We start from the raw sequence: 16,669 nt of genomic DNA on the forward strand, positions 1-16,669 counted from the left end.
TAAATCCAGGGGGTTCATTTAATCAATTATTCATCAATAATACTGCATAATATACATTTCAGAAATGTTTTGTTAAGATACTTTATTAAAGTTTAGTAATTAACGTGTTGATTACAGTGAATGTAATATACTAGCTATCCCGTCTGTGTTTTGTTATAATACATTTATGTAAAGGATCCCCAGTATGAGAAACAAAGCTATGCACACAAACTTACAGTACAATACGATGATGGAAAAATCCAAAATCAATATCATTGCAAATTTGTTTACCGTCGGAAGACACAAAGTTTCGATACATTTTATATATGTTGGACCACTTATTATCAGCTTGAACATGAGTGAATTTTTATTTGATGAAAAAACTACTTATGAATATGCCTATCATAGATAAAACTTCCCGAGTGTTATCTCAGTAGACATTTATGGGTAATTAAGAAATGTCTGTTAGTAACGTACGAAAGTGAATAATTGTAATTTTCAAAAATATTTCAACTATTATGGTTGAATTGTATTTCTATAAAAACATAAAAACTGAAAATCCCTTAAGCAGAAGCAAGGCTGAATTATTTGAAGTCATTTTTCAATACCCCTCTACCTGTTTCAAATTTCATCGCACTTCATTTGGAAGTATTGGTAAATCGTGTAAACAAAAAATACTCTTTTGCTGTTGTGTATTAGTATGTACTTAGATTAAAATTTAATGTTTTAATATTGGTAAAGACTTTTGTATATATAATTACTAGCTGTTACCCACGGGTTTCACCCCGTTTGCCATCATAAGTATTAATAAAACTATTGATTGGTTGAGTTAACCTGAAATAAACAAAATACTGTAAAAGAAACAAATAATCACAAACGTAATAAATCGAAAGAATAACAAACAAATAAGTAGCCTACTGTACGAGTGTACAGCTGAGGTATGTTTAACATTAGGTATATGAAAAGTTCCCTTTAGAAAGGAATTACGACCTTAAAGGGCAATTTATGACATAATGGATAGTTTTGTGCAAGGTTCTCGTCATGACGAACATTTTAAGTATATGGTTTATGGGGGTGTGACTTGTAGTTTTCTCAAAAGTTCATGGGTACTTTTGGCTTTATATACAGATAATAGTGAGTATTTAATTTATTAACTATCGGATTTTTTATCCTAAATTGTATCCTGACAAATACGAGCTTTCTTCAAATGCTCGTTTCTAAGTCTGTACTATTTCATTAACAATAACAGAAAGTAAATTGTAAGCATTAACTATTATAAATTAACGAGGAAGGTTTCAAGGGTTTATATTCCATAACGTTAACCTATATTTAGTGCTAAATGTTTATTTTTAGGGTCGATAAAAAACATAACACAAGTGTGTTTGAGAACTCGCTGAGCTAGTTTTCCCTTCCGTCAATAGTTCATCACAAGTCGATGAACAACATATAACAATGTTACAAGTTGACAAGCTCTGACCGGCGAGTGGCGAGTTGTAACGTGGTTAGATCGTGGATTTTTGGCCTCCGAAGTTGGCTTCTTTGCAGAAAATAAGTCTTTCGTTCTATTATTTGCTTATAGAATATTGGTTTCTAAAACAGTATGTCGAACATCAATTAGCTTAAAATAAATATTTAAAATGTATTACAAATAAGTAATGGAAAATATTCTAAAATGACGCATGTTTAGGGTACGATGACCAAAAAAATTAGTTTTTTTTAACAACTTAAACACAGCCTAGCTATTTAAATTACTGAAAGACCTTTGAAACACTTTGTACACTGTAAATAACTGTAGAATATTTATGTCTATTGATAAATTTTAATAATTATCACATAGATTTTAGTAAGTGTTGTTCAAAGGTTTATTGCGGACATTTTCCATCACGAATGTAAAAAACAATACACAACGTTTTGGGATCTGGAATCTGATCCCGTCCTCAGGTGAAAAAAACTAAACCCAAAACCAATAAACCAACAACATTGCATTTATTGCAGGTTTGTTGCAATAAACCTTTGAACAACATTAACTCACCATCACCAACAATGAATTTCAAACGTAGTAAGTGTTGTTACCAATAATGAAAAAAACTACCCTTGACTAAAAATTGTTATTATTTATTCTTATTCTGATTATTCTTCTTCCTGTTTTAATAGGTGGACTATACCATTATTAGATTGTTAAAACATCGAGACTGAACGGGTGTGAACCTGGGCCTCTACAATCGGTCTTGCTCATTTTTGTACTAAACCTCAAAACGTGGAAAAATTTGAACTTGGAATGATTATTTGTATTTATTTTATATTTTTGTGCTCATGATACTTACTTAATTTTAAATTTATCCACAAATGGCGTATGGTTAATTGTAAGAAGTAACAATTCCATTCTTGCCATATTTATATTCAACTGTGATCTCGTCTCTTGAGGCGACAAACTTCCAATAACGGTTTCTCTTTACTTCCTACTCTTTCTAATAACATCCGAAATTACTTCCGATACCACCATAAAAACCTACAATTGCATCGTTGAAGAAAAACTAAAAAATAATCGATTACCATTATAGATAAACGTTGTAAGTTCCACATTGTTTCGTCAGAATACACATTTTTTCCTTATTCGATGACTATTTAGTTGCAATCGTTCTACATAGTAGGCTAACAACACAAGCTGAAATATTATATTACTCCATTTTTATACGTCGCTGACATTTCTGGGACAGGCTGAGAAAAACAATGAAATGCTCCTTTGTTTCAGGTAACATATTTTTCAACCATCTACCTGTACCGGTAAGGGACTTGCCTATTTCAAGTTTCAAAGCAGTATTGCAGGACTCGTTGTTAGAGAGCCCTTTTTATAACATATCAGTACTTTTCATGTAGGCCTACCAGTTTTGTAATGTTTTGGTAATGAGTTTGCACTGCACTGCTTCAAAACACAAAACTACATTGTGTATGGTCATTTTGTCATTTGTCAATCATAATAAAAGTCCTTCATTTTACCATTAACACAGGTACAAACCTGTATAAGAGCCTGGTTATAGTAAGTTGCATGGATATTTTTCTAAAACATAAGAGAAGGTGGTCTGGCTACCATCGACAAGACAACAAAGACAGACTCTTCATAAGCATAGGCCTAATATGAGAGGCTGCAAAGATCTGATCATCTTGTGAATTAATTAGTAACTATTGCAAATATGCAAATATTTATTTCTGACCACAACCTGAGTAAACGGGTTTCCTTTTTACAATACAACTAACATATGACAATACGGTGATTCGTTGCAGCTTCTGATGCTAGTTCAGTGCAAAATAGAATGTTTTAATTGCTTGAGTCTTATCATCGATGACAAATCCTTGGGATCAGATTAAGACAATTTCAAGAAACTGCTCTGTTAGGTTCATGGGGTTTTTTGAGATTACTCAGTAGTACTACTAGTACTAGTAATTTAATAAACGTTTATACTAGTTTAGCAAACATATCAGTAATATATATATTTCAAAAGTTGCTTATCCTTTATTATTTGATAGAGGGTGTTTTTACCCAACCCAAATTACAAGTACAATCAAAATTCATATGTTGGCAGCCCTGATTGTTTTACTTAATTTACGATCCACTGATATGCATTTTACCATTTTTGTCAACATGGTTTTATTATTCGTAGTGATTAAATTTTTTATGACTAAGGCTCGACATGGTGCTTTCACCAGCTCAAAGTATAATATGTATCAATCAAAAATCAATCAAAGTATAGTAATATGTATGAATCAGACATTAAAAATAAATGTTTTATGCCAAGAAGTGTTTACAATTAAGTTTCCAAATGATGTTCCAGTACTAATAAATCAAATACAGTATGCCCACGAATATTAGAACAGAAAGCTCTATGGATCATAAGCATAAAAAGTAACGCAACTGCCCGAATCATATACTTAGTATTCATGGTATAAACTAAAAAGATCAATAATACAATAATATACTTTACATTACTTTAATCAGGAATGCCAACTTATAAGCTTCATATGTCTGTAAATAATGACTCTCTATATTGTAATTTGGGTTGTGTTAAAAACACCCTGTATAAAGCACACTACACAGCCTGCTGGTGTACCTGAAATACAAGTTGTAAATTATACTTTAAATATGAGGGAAACATTTTGACGACATTAGCTCACCGACATGATAATTAAATCAACATGGTCTTTAGATTTTAAATAGTAGGACGATAAAGTTTCTACTTGCACTACAGTATTCCATCCCAATGATTACATATTCCTCTAGAATGAACAACCACAACTATCACAACATTGCAGTGGTCTATATTCGTAACAACTTTTACACAACACAGGCTTACGCCCCCTTTTCAGCGAAATAATTTTGTTTGACGAATAATTACACTTTATTTGAACCATGCATATTAGTGCGTATAGAATAATAATTATTCAGTTGGATCATTATTTCATGCTGCTTGTTATATGTGAGGTAGGAAGTTTTTTGTAGTTTATAATTACAGCATTTCCTTGTTATTTGCATATCGCATGCATACGTACGTAAAAAACTTGGCGTTATGTTTATTCATGGTACTATGTAGACCAGTGCTTTACGAGTATGGCTAGACTTCGGATGCCAATTGTTTTAAATTTATTTTTCAATTATTCTTTGCCATACGGTACTGTAGCACATAGGGTAATACATCGCTTGTGGTTAGGTTAATATTTTATATAGTTAAAAATCAACAGTAATTAAAACAGTCTATTTATTTTATCATTTTAAACTTATCGGCCCCAAATTTATGATTACAAATGATACGTATGTTTTCATATCATTGTTTCGTATTGTATCTACCATCATGTCACATGTTTTACCCCTAAATGCTCCAAAACCAACTTTTAGTATGAGTAATGACTAAGCTTGGCCATAAAAAGTTAGAGTAATAACCCCTTTATTCGAATTTCAAGCAATTGATATGAAAAAAAAGGTATTAAATAAAGTCTTCAATTCTTGGCAGAGGATTACCTGTTTCAACATTCTTCAAATGGTAATACGTTTACCATTGCCTGACTGTGTCCTTCAGTAGTATTAAAAGTTAAGAGATCTTGAAGATTGCTCTGGCCGCCACTTGCTTGTGCAATACTACTTCAGTGGCTACAGATCAAAACACAGACCAGTAGTCTATATAGTGACGGTCATTTAGGAAACCATATTAATGTAGAGTATCTCACAAATTTGAACACTACTACTCAACAGTGTCTAAAAACTAAACTATAACGTACATACGACACCTCATAATTAATTAGGTTGTAAGACATGGATTAGAAAATGTTAAAAATACAAAACCATATGCTCAATGATATCACAATTCAACCATTGGGTGCTCAGTGGGTGAAGGTTGTCTTCGATGCCATGTCAGCTACGATAGTGGCCATGGCGTGGATCTGAATCCTGCCTGCCTAGAATGTCTATCACCATTCTATTCTTGGGCTTAACATTGACATATAAATAAGTACTACATAGATTAAGCCAACGCCCTTGTGAATCCAAAGCCTTACGTAAATCAAAAGGTTCGTAAATCAAATACACTTTTACGGTGTGTTTGACTACGTTTAGCTACCTTCATGAAAAGATTATTTTACTAACTTTTAAACTATGACAACAAAATAGATCTAACGTACGTCCCCTGATAATACAACCCAAGAAAACCTTTACACTGTGAACTTTTTTACACACAAAAGAGAAAAAATTTGTATACATAAAATATGCCATTAATTTGTCACTGAACACTTATTAAGCCATTTCAGTCATAATTAGTATTGTTTAAGGTCGGCGCAGCAGATTTTTTTACTTTAATAAAAAAAACTTTTAAGTTCACTGCAGATACGAATTCACTTTAAGTGAATGCATTACTTAATGAATGGTGGTCCGATAGTAATTAAGATTTATCCAGAAAACGTTTGGCTGATAATTGATCTAATGACAGTTAAATATACCATTAGATCAGCTGTTTTCTCTGAGATCAATACCACGTACTGCACTGCTGCAGTCATTTGTTTTGTATTTTTCTTGTTTTGGAGAGAAAAACGTTATTCGAGGATCACTCTTTTTGTGTTCATATTATACTAGTAAATTATCTTCACATATTTTTACGATTTAGGTATCATTTTACAGCCTATGATTTAGCGGAGGGACGAATGTAACTCTAAAAGGTAATTTCATTTAAGGCATTTCATTTATTTCTAGGGTTCACTTTCAAATATCCAGTATTGCTGAACAACTTTCTTCATAACGTGTTTAAATTTTAATTGCAATTTGACAACAGCTTATCCTTCAGTTTAATGTCTAACCACAGTTAGATAGTAAATAAGAGACGAAAAATTTCACGAAAATGTGGTATTGATCACCTAACAACTGTCTTTAAAAAATCAATCTTTGAAAGGACAATGGATTTTTTGGCCTCGAAAACAAGTTTTGGTCTCTTATAAAGTTGCACAATTTGCGCACGGGCCCCCTAGTCACTCACTGTGTATTCGTCATGCCGCAATGATAATTGTCCATACTTTTATTTTTTCCTACAGTTACATAACAATGTACATGTTCTCTCACTGATTTGAGAAAGCAAAGTGGCCAATTCGCTCATCAGTGAGACAATGTTAACATTGTCTCACTCTAATTACTTTGTCTCACTCCAGATTTTCAACGTGAAGGCACGAAATAGTGAGCGCGTAACATGCAGGCAACGTCGTATGCCCGTGAAATACGTTGGCAGCACTGGCTGTAAATCAGCTGGTCAGCTTTTGTACTGTTGTATTTGTCACTTCACAATAAATGTTATATTAAAAGTTCACTTCTGTGTAAAAATAGGTTATGTTTCTTCACCAATTTATTTGTTTTATGGTAACTGTAGGAAAAGTATAATGTGCAACTCGAGTTCAAAGTACAATTGCCTCACTCGAGAAACCATTCCTCACTCGCCTACGGCTCGTGAGTAAGGATTTCTCTCGAGTGAGTCAATTGCTCACTTTTCTCACTAGTTGCACAAATAACTAATGTTATTAGTTTTAATTCTAAAAACGTAGCGTAAACATTAACCGATCCTATTGGGAAATGGGCAATATTAAATTTTGTTACACATTTGGCATTTACTGAAATATGTATGTAATCAAAAGTATACAATATATCACTCGCTTACATGCGTGAAATCTTCCTCCTCGAGGGGTCGAGTTTATTGGTTTGCCTTCAACCTCATAGTTAAGTGCACTGCAAATTGTTCAGTGTTATTTTAATAAGCGTTTTATCATTTTTTTACTGTTAGTACACTTTTTATTAATAAAATCAATAGACTAACCCTATCATAAATGTGTAGTTAGTTGAAACCAAATAAAGTACACTAGCATCAAAAGAAAAAAAAGTAGTGACACTTTTAATGGTTAGTATTTACTTTCATATTGGAAATTAACAAACTTACGAAGTAACTAGTACGTAAATAAAAAACCTTAAGAATGAATTATCGCTAATTAAGATTTTGTGTGGAGGGCAATCTAAAATAGAGTTAGCTTCGTACGCTTAGGAGTCCTAACTTTTAATTTGAAAGATAAACCTATTAGAACCTATAGTCCTAAGTGGGATCCGCTCGAACAGGCTAGAAAATTATCATATAGCCAAAATTCGTTGGTAATTAATGGGATTTTAACAGAGATCCAGAAGAGACTCTTTTTCACTCTAACTTTTAGGACTCGCCACACAGCTTTCATTAAAAATAAAATGTTGTATTTTAAAACTCGTATTCGTCTGCCTGCAACTGCAACACCCAGGTCCACAACCAATATTATTATTTGGCCAAATTATTGTTGTTAAATCTTTTCTTCTCCATGTATTTGTGTGTAAACTCATAATTACTTTTCATAACCCCAGGTACGAAGAGAAACTTGAAAATTAACCTATAGTTCACAAGCAGAGTACATTTAACGGAAAAAATAAATTCTTGATGGCAATCACAGGTGTTTTGCATCTTATATAGTTATAGAGGGCAAGGATAATGCTCTAGAGCAAAGAATACTCTTCAAGTATACTAATATTTTTCACCCAGCGAGGCTCAGTCACTTTAAGACCCCCTTCATTTGGTACGTTAGTTTAAATTAATACAAAGCATACCTATATTTACAACCCCTTAATTAATTACCATACGATTACGTAGTACTTGGTGTTAAGCTGAAACAACTTAAACGTTAAGTTATGTTTGTTAGTAAAAGCGTTGCGTAAAGAAGAGCTTACTGAAAAGTAGTTGAAGATGTTACTTCAATATCTTCTCTTGTAGAGGTTAGCTCAATCACTGAATAATTTACGTTGTTCATATCCAGGTGCTATACAATTTAAAAAAGCTGTCGATTATTTTTTGTCAACATAAAAACTAATACCTTTGACTATTATAATAGTAAATGCTAATACCTACTGAAAATGTGCTATACTTGGTCCACAAATAACTACTTCTATATGAAACTACTCGATAAAGTAATAAAATCTTCATAAAGGCGATGCAGATTTACAGGCATTGCGCTTTTTATCGTTTCAATTGAACACTTCCTGAGTATAAACTCTCGTATTCAGATATTGGACAGGTAACTAAAAACAGGTAATTTAAAAGAACTTTTCAGTTAATATTTAACGTGTGTAAAAGTTTCAACCTAAACTTAATATACTACTTGTAATCTATTTATATTATACAATCTCGGCATTTTCGTTTAGTAATTTTAAATGTTTAACCAGGTAGACACATTTTACCAGAAGGTTGAAGATTAAAAAATTACAAAAAATATCTAAACTATTTACTTTGATAAATCTCGATACAAATATAACCTGTTCATTTTTCCAGTAGTTAATGAAAGTCGTATCACCATTTAAAATAATCTACATCACCACTTCCACTTCCCTCGGGTTCGGTTGACGTCGATGGTTCCGTCACGGGTGTATCAGTGGTAGGTCCTGGGGTGGGTCTCGGAGGAGGTGACGGTCTAGGTCTCGGTCTGGGCCCGGGGCCTGGTGGATGGGTAGGCCTAGGTCCAGGACCTGGTTTGGGCCCCGGTGGACTGGGTTCCGGTTTGTCAGTAGGTTTCGGTCCGGGCCCTGGTTTAGGTCCGGGCCCAGGCTTAGGTCCGGGCCCAGGCTTAGGTCCAGGTTTGGGACCTGGACGAGGGGGTTTCGGTGGTTCTTCCTCACTTGAATCACTTTCCCTGGATTCACTGACACTCAATGATTCTGCGCTGGAATCACTGCTTTCATCGGATCCTTGGAGCAGTTCTGACTGCCTCTCGTTAGGTTTTTGAAATATTCTCAGTTGAGATTGATGCCATCTTCTCAAGTTATCTAAGTTGTCGTCGTCGTGGTTGTAGCTCAGTTTGCTGCTCACTAACTGAACCTGGAAATGTAATGTAATCGTAATATAAATCTATTTACTAACCTAGGACCAAGGAGAGATGATATGGTTCTTAAAATCTACATATGAAAATAGTTACACAAAACCCTCCCAGTATTGTAATAGTAACGTCACTCAATTATACAATTTAGGTTTATACAGCTTTCTTTGGCTAACACGATCGACTTTTGTTAGGGTACAAATTTTAGTAGTAGGGCAAAAACGTAAATGTGATTTTTCTTGTGGAGGCCAATTAAATTTTCTTCCAAAAGTAACTCATCGAAAATTCGAACGTCAATGGATGGAATTAGTACAAAGTGACCGGAGCTACATATGTGGCGGGTTCTTAATCCACCCTTGAATTTCAGCCCAAAAAATTTTGCAGTTTTCACTCTCACCCGGAACAAACACACGGATACAATAACGGAAGACATAAACCATCTCGTCTTCATAATTATACACAGCTGTATTTCTATCAGCGCATCCCTGTATCTGTTTGCGAAACTTTGTTGAATACAATAATTTGAATTCGAAAAACTCACTATGAACAAGGTCAACACATAGACGTGTTTATGTCTCGGAATACACCCACGGACGTTTAAAGTTTCGATGAGAAGCAGTAAAAAGTAAATATTACTATATGACAAAGGTGATAATTTCACTTTATAATATGTTAACCTAGCACTTTGTGGTCAGTTGTTAATTTAGTTTAACAATTCCCTATTGAATCTCAAACAATATTCGCTTATTACAATTCGTTTCAACCATGGATTTGTGAACTACATTGCTATAATGCTACAAATGCATAGCAAACTCAACCAGGTTTACTGTAAAACTCGTATTAACTTAACGTGTATTGACAACTCTGTCTTTACAACTCGAATAGATTTTAAATAAATACACTAGCTTCTTAGCAGCAACATGTTTTGAGCGGGTATTTGGTATTTCTAACCGTTTACTTGTACAAAAACTAAAATTAGTTTTCCTATAACAAAAAATAAGTTATACGGTACACTTTAAAGCAACCTAACTAACTTATTATGCAAAATGAAACATTAATGGACACAACTATTTTATCCTCTAAACCTAACAGTTTTCTGACCTGATTAAAATAGTATACAAGACGATTTTCAAATTATCCTAAAACCTATCAATTGTTTATATAAAAGTGCTTATTTTGTCCTTAGCGCGTAGGCTACTACACCATGAGAACTATGTTGAAATTTTACTGGTTAACTGGTTAACAATGTCTTAATACAACTTTTCATCGTTTACTAATGTAAAACTAAAATCCAACAATTCTGTATGAACATAAATTTTCGTTAATACTCACAGAAAACACTGAAGCGAACACAAAGAAAATCAACAGAGAAACACGCATTTTAGACACAGTTGATTAAGTATTACACTAAAAACTAGCATTGAGATTGGTTTTATAGGCTAACTGAGATGTACTAGAGTCTAGAGTTCATTTTAATCCTTTGATTACTGTGTTTGTTTCGTTCAAGTACAGCTTAACAGGGTTAATACCAGAAAATATACGATTCACGTCATTCTCGGTACCCGAGCAGCTAATCTTATCTAGTTAACCTACAGTAAATTAGAAAGGAATTACTTTTCTCCTAGAACACTCCAAACAGTTTGTTTTCGACGATTGTGTTTTTCCATGCATAACTAAGCCATTACCTCATGTTGATAAACAATGCTTTTAGCGAATTTCCCTATAGGGAAGTAGCTATTACCGTAGGTGGCACGGTAAGACCTAGACCTGGGACCGATTTATTTTTTCATTTTGATGTCCCCAGAGGCCAAAAACACCATTCGTTCAAATTTTTATATATGTATATATATATATATATATATATATATATATAGATTTATATATATATATACGTCCGTGAACGCGATAACTTGAGTAATTTTGGTCCGATTTTGATGAAATTTGGTTTAAAGGTGTAAAGCGAGATAAACTTGAATGAGTTCGCGAACCAGCATGATCGGACCATGGGAACGGGGCTTTAGGGGGGGTTTTATGGGGTAAAAATTGGTTTTTCTCACTTTTGACCCTCAAAACACAAAATTTCCCAATTTCTTTTTAGACCTTTTTAAAGACCTTAAAAAAACAAATAATTTAGTATATAAAAGTATTTTTGTTCGATTATTAGTAACGGAGAAAATTAAAAAAATTGTAAATTTAAAATTCCCATGTTATTCTTATGGAGAATATTGTCAAATGTTGTAATTTGCTTGTTTATGGATATATTTTGATCAAACTTGGCAAATTTATTTATTTTGTACTAAGCTATCAATATTTTACTCAAAAACACACTTTATTAGGTTTCTTGTAGCAGCAAACCTAGGTACTCGTCAAACCTAATGTTATTAAAATATATTTAATTGAAAATCAATTCAGACAAATGGAAATTCGCTTAGTCGGCAGGTTTGCTGCGGCGGGGGTATTTAATTTCTCATTGAACTGGGTGTTGAGGGGGTGGCTTCAGCTTCAGCATATTGGGTTGTAATTAAAAGATAACAAAATAAACTAATCGCAAAAGCATTGCTTCGCCAAAACTAGATAGTAAATGTGTTTCAAATCGCTTCGACTTAAATGTAACCAAACAATTTAGCTCATTAAACTTGTACACACTTACGCAACCACTAATTCCGCTTTTCAATATTTTTTTAGTTTAGTAAATATTTATGGTTTACCTTTCTAATTTTCAACATTTTTACAGGGTCTTAAAACGGGGAATGGTAATTTATTTTTTGAGCTGTTGCAAATAACGCAACCAAGTTTTGTACATCAGTATTTTACTTAAAAACTACGTTTCGAGGCAAAATAAATTTTTCCATTATACTGGGGACGTCCACAAATAGTCGGAAAGAAATAAAGAGCATAGGTATGGTAAGGTAGTTAAACACATTAAAGTAAATATCTCTATTACAATTACGAGGAATATACCAGCTTAATTAGCTTTGTGAAAGAAGTTCAGTTTCGTTAGTTTAAACTTCCACCATTTTGGCTAGGATGTCATGTTTGAGGGACTTCCGTGTTACTAACTAAAGGCTATTTAGTTAAACCATATGTTGAAGTCGAGTCGTAACCATATTTAATAAGCCAAAATAAGGCCAAGCTGTCAGGTCGCGCCTCATTTTCCCTGGGTGAACAAGTAAAAATCTAAGTTTTCAACTACTTATTACCCCCCAATGCCTTAACTTGATGTCACTTGATGTCGCTTGATAGGAAATTATAAATCTAAGCAGAAGTGTTCTAGACATTTTTTTACAAAATAATCCATTTGTAGTAACTTATAAGTAAATTATAAAATTTAAATGGCCACCATATTGAACCAAAAATATATTTGTTCACAAAAATTGTTGCTACTTCGAATCATACACCAAATTTCATAAAAATATACATTTAAAATGCTGTAGCTAAAGAAAATGGTAGATATCTCGCTAACAATGCAGTTTTGGAAAAAATTACATTCTTGATTGTAGTTTTATAAACTTATTTCTACTTTTTTGTATGTACTTACTTACATAGTAAAATTCCAGGGGTTTATTAATCGCAACATATTTGAAAAAATCCGTTTATATATCTTTCAGCAATGTCAAAAGTCTGTTTCTGTGGTGCAATCATACAGTTTGTCAAGTACAACTTGAGAAGTAGCATGTGTAGAGAGAAACTTCCCTTGCCTCGGGGTGGAACAAGTTATCGCCACAGAAATATGCGTCAAAGGAACCAAGCTTGTTTGAGCTCCAGGCCTTGTGGCTACATACCAACTACAAGCATGCTCTACGCTATCTGGATATCGCTAAAAATTCACCCCAACTTATCAGCAGTTTAGCAACTATGAGTTTGACGGATGAAACTTATTTCCTTTATGATTTATTTGATCATACAGCCATGGGCTTCCATTTAACTGTTCCATAAGGGGGGAGGGGACTGGAGGGGTAAGGAATAACCTGCAATAAAAAGAAGGGATCATCGGTTCTACTCCGAAAAATGTTTAAAATTTATGTAGCTGATTTTACAAAAATACATAGATTTGCTTGGTGTATTGTAAATTTATAGTTTATGCATAATTTTAGAATTTGTAAAAATAAGCTAGAGTAGGGTTTTGTAGAGGGACTTGAGCCCCCATGCCCATATTGATGGACCCCTCAACTGATGTCCTCAACTGATGCTTGATAATTATAGCAATGGGCTATGTCGCATTAGATTAATCAAACAAATTATTTTATTTTATTTTATTTTATTTCAAAAAGTCCCTAACAGTTGTAGGCTATGTATATGATTTAAAAACCTATTACCTCTAAAACAGGGAAGCATTTCATTGCTTTGCCCATCCTGTGTCTATTTATAAAAAAACATCAACAATCTGTTTTATAAAATAACATATTCTATCATTCTTCAGACCTCTTATGGCTACTTCACTCCCATACGGAAAAGAACATTTTCATCTAGTAATATCATCGTTTTCGTATTTCCATACATCTCAGTATGGAAATTTCAAACTATTGAAAGGTAAATAAATTGTATAGGTGATTTAAAGTTTTTAAACTGTAATAATTACAGTAATTTTGACAGTTTTATTGGATGTTGAATATTACACAAAGATTAGTTAATGGAATTTGTCATAAATTATTACTGTCAAGCAAGAATATCTGTTGTAAAAAACTAAATACCCCCGCCACAGCAAACCTGCAGACTAAGCAAATTTCCATTTGCCTGATTGGATTTACACTAAAATGTCTACTTAAAAATATTACATTTATTTCCTACTAGCTGTGTACCCGTTCTACGCACGGGGATCTTATAATATTCAGTTGAAACCTTCTTATATAACGAACAGCAGTTGGTTTGCATATTTTAAGATATGCTGGCCAAACTATTATACATAGCTTCATTTTATGTTGTTTTTTGTTGTTCCGGATCGGTATGACAATCAATAAAAGGTTAAATTACCTCTGTGTCTGCCGGTCGATCCTATAACGGTAGGCTTACTTTTATTTTTACTATCTGATCTCGTTTGCATGGCTCAATCACGTCCTGGTTGAAGTTCGTTCGCTACGCTCACTCACCTGTATGTTGGAGCTCGTTCGCTGCGCTCACTTTCCTTCAGGTTAGCTCGTTCGCTACGCTCACTTGCCTTCAGGTTAGCTCGTTCGCTACGCTCACTCGCCTCCAGGTTGCAAATTAGCTGTTGTCATAAATGTAAAAGAAATAATAGTGCTAGTGCTGCACCCTGTTGGTAATCCTTGTAACTTTAATGCTATTGAACATCACAGAACAGAACCAACTTGTTTAATTGAAACAGCTGTTAAGATTCAATAATTTCATTTCTCATAAGGTTAACATGGGCTTCCAGAAATTCCACGTCAAAAATCGACAAAAACTTGATTTTCAAGGGTTTACTGTTAAATATCTAACTGTCTCATATTCGATGAAATACGTCTAAAACCATCTCATATATGTATAGTATTTGGAAAATAAGTTTCAGGCGGGACAGTGCTATAGTTATTGAGGAGTAGTTGTAATAAAGTGCGTATTTTAGCGTTACCAAGAGAATGACAGATAGACAGACAGACAGACAGACAGACAGACAGACAGAAATTGAGATAAGGTTTGATTCGGTTTCTCTGACCTATGAAATGTAAAAATAACCAAAAAGTTCATTATTCTAAGCAATGTACAGACAAAACTCTAATTTTATTTATATAGATTTAAATAGAATTAGTTTAACAAGTACTTAGGTTTGCTGCATCAGGGAGGGTAAAACAGTTTTTTTTTTTTTTTTTTTTTTTTTGTAAAATGTTAATAGCTAGTGAGAAATAAAAACATTTTCCAAATTTGATCAAAATATGTTCATAAACAAGCAAACTACAACAGTTTACTTGTTCTCCATAAGAATAACATGGGAATTTTAAATTTACATTTTTTTGGAATTTTCTCCATAACAATTAGGCGCATAATAACGCTTCAATATACTCCATAATTATTTGTTTTTTTAAGCTCTACAAAATAGTTTGGAAAGAAATTGCTAAATTTTATTTTTTTTGGGTCAAAATGGGAAAAACCTATTTTTACCCCATAAAAACCCCCTGTAAACCCCCGTTCCCAAAATCCGATCATGCTGGTTCGCGAACTCTTTTGAATAAATGTAGGTTTACACGTTCATACCAAATTTCATCAAAATCGGATCATTTTTTTATCAAAATATGTTCATAAACAAGCTAACTACAACAGTTTACTTGTTCTCCATAAAAATAACATTGGAATTTTAAATTTACTTTTTTTTTTTAATTTTGTCCATAACAATTAGGCGCATAATAACGCTTAAATATAATAAATTATTTGTTTTTTAAGCTCTACAAAATGGTTTGGAAAGAAATTGCTAAATTTTATGTTTTTTTTTTGTTGTCAAAAATGGGAAAAACCTATTTTTACCCCATAAAACCCCCTGTAAACCCCCGTTCCAATAGTCCGATCATGCTGGTTAGCAAACTTGTTTGAATAAATGTAGTTTTACACGTTTATACCAAATTTCATCAAAATCGGATCATGTATTATAAATAGTTTACACATAATAAATATATAAAAATATTAAAACAAGATATTGCAATTGACAGGATAAAAATGAATTCATATCACAAGGACAAAGTACAATCAATTTTTCTGAAAGTTTCCTTAGAAAATTATTTAAACTCAAAGACTGGTATGTGAAATAAAATTATAATTTGTTGTAGACTTTTATGCATTGATAATAACATGCATTTTAATGCATTGTGAAACAAAGCTAATATGTGGCTTAGATTCCAAAAGTTGTTTGTGTCTAGTTTCATAATTATGAGTTTTTTTACAATTTTCAAGTAAGTAAATGTTTTTAATGAAAAGTAACAAGTGTAAAATATAAAGGGCAAGAAGGGTCAACAGTTTGATTTTTTTTAAACTGGATCTACATGATTTTCTTGAGCTGATGCCGGCAAGAATGATGTTAAGATGAAACTAGAAACATTTCTGAAATTCGTCTGAGCGCTTTACATTTCTTAATAAAATGGTACGAGTTCCTGCAGCCTTGAGACAGTTGCCAGTTAAAATACCAATGTTGTACCAAAGCACCGAATAGCCATGCCACTCTTGTATCTGACCATGATTTAAAAAAAGGAATTAATGTAAATCTGGATCTCCTTTACCTCTTTACTTAGACTTAGTCAAGACTTCTACCAGAGCAATGTTTCCTTCATGAACAAAAATGTCACTTCAGAAAGATGAAATCTTATAT

The 16,669-nt window shown here is 33.0% G+C and overlaps 1 protein-coding gene across 1 annotated transcript; it reads right to left on the reverse strand.

Moving 5' to 3' along the window:
- Positions 1-8,779: 8,779 nt before the first annotated feature.
- LOC128994999 (protein TsetseEP-like) lies at positions 8,780-10,872 on the reverse strand. The gene is made up of 2 exons (XM_054419864.1): positions 10,714-10,872; positions 8,780-9,383 (listed from the first exon to the last, which is right to left on the reverse strand). Exons 1-2 carry the CDS (start codon positions 10,759-10,761, stop codon positions 8,859-8,861), a joined length of 573 nt encoding a protein of 190 aa, XP_054275839.1. The 5' UTR covers positions 10,762-10,872; the 3' UTR covers positions 8,780-8,858.
- Positions 10,873-16,669: the final 5,797 nt, after the last annotated feature.

Source organism: Macrosteles quadrilineatus, unplaced genomic scaffold (genome assembly GCF_028750875.1).
Source record: "Macrosteles quadrilineatus isolate MER2022 unplaced genomic scaffold, UCM_ALF_1.0 Scaffold_5__1_contigs__length_97177068, whole genome shotgun sequence".
Classification (NCBI taxonomy): domain Eukaryota; kingdom Metazoa; phylum Arthropoda; class Insecta; order Hemiptera; family Cicadellidae; genus Macrosteles; species Macrosteles quadrilineatus.

Bases quoted from the DNA above. Each gene is read 5' to 3' on its own strand.
- LOC128994999 (XM_054419864.1), bottom strand. From the start codon at position 10,761: ATGCGTGTTTCTCTGTTGATTTTCTTTGTGTTCGCTTCAGTGTTTTCT. The intron at 9,384-10,713 runs GTGAGTATTAAC...TTACATTTCCAG, and splicing joins TGTTCGCTTCAGTGTTTTCT to GTTCAGTTAGTGAGCAGCAA.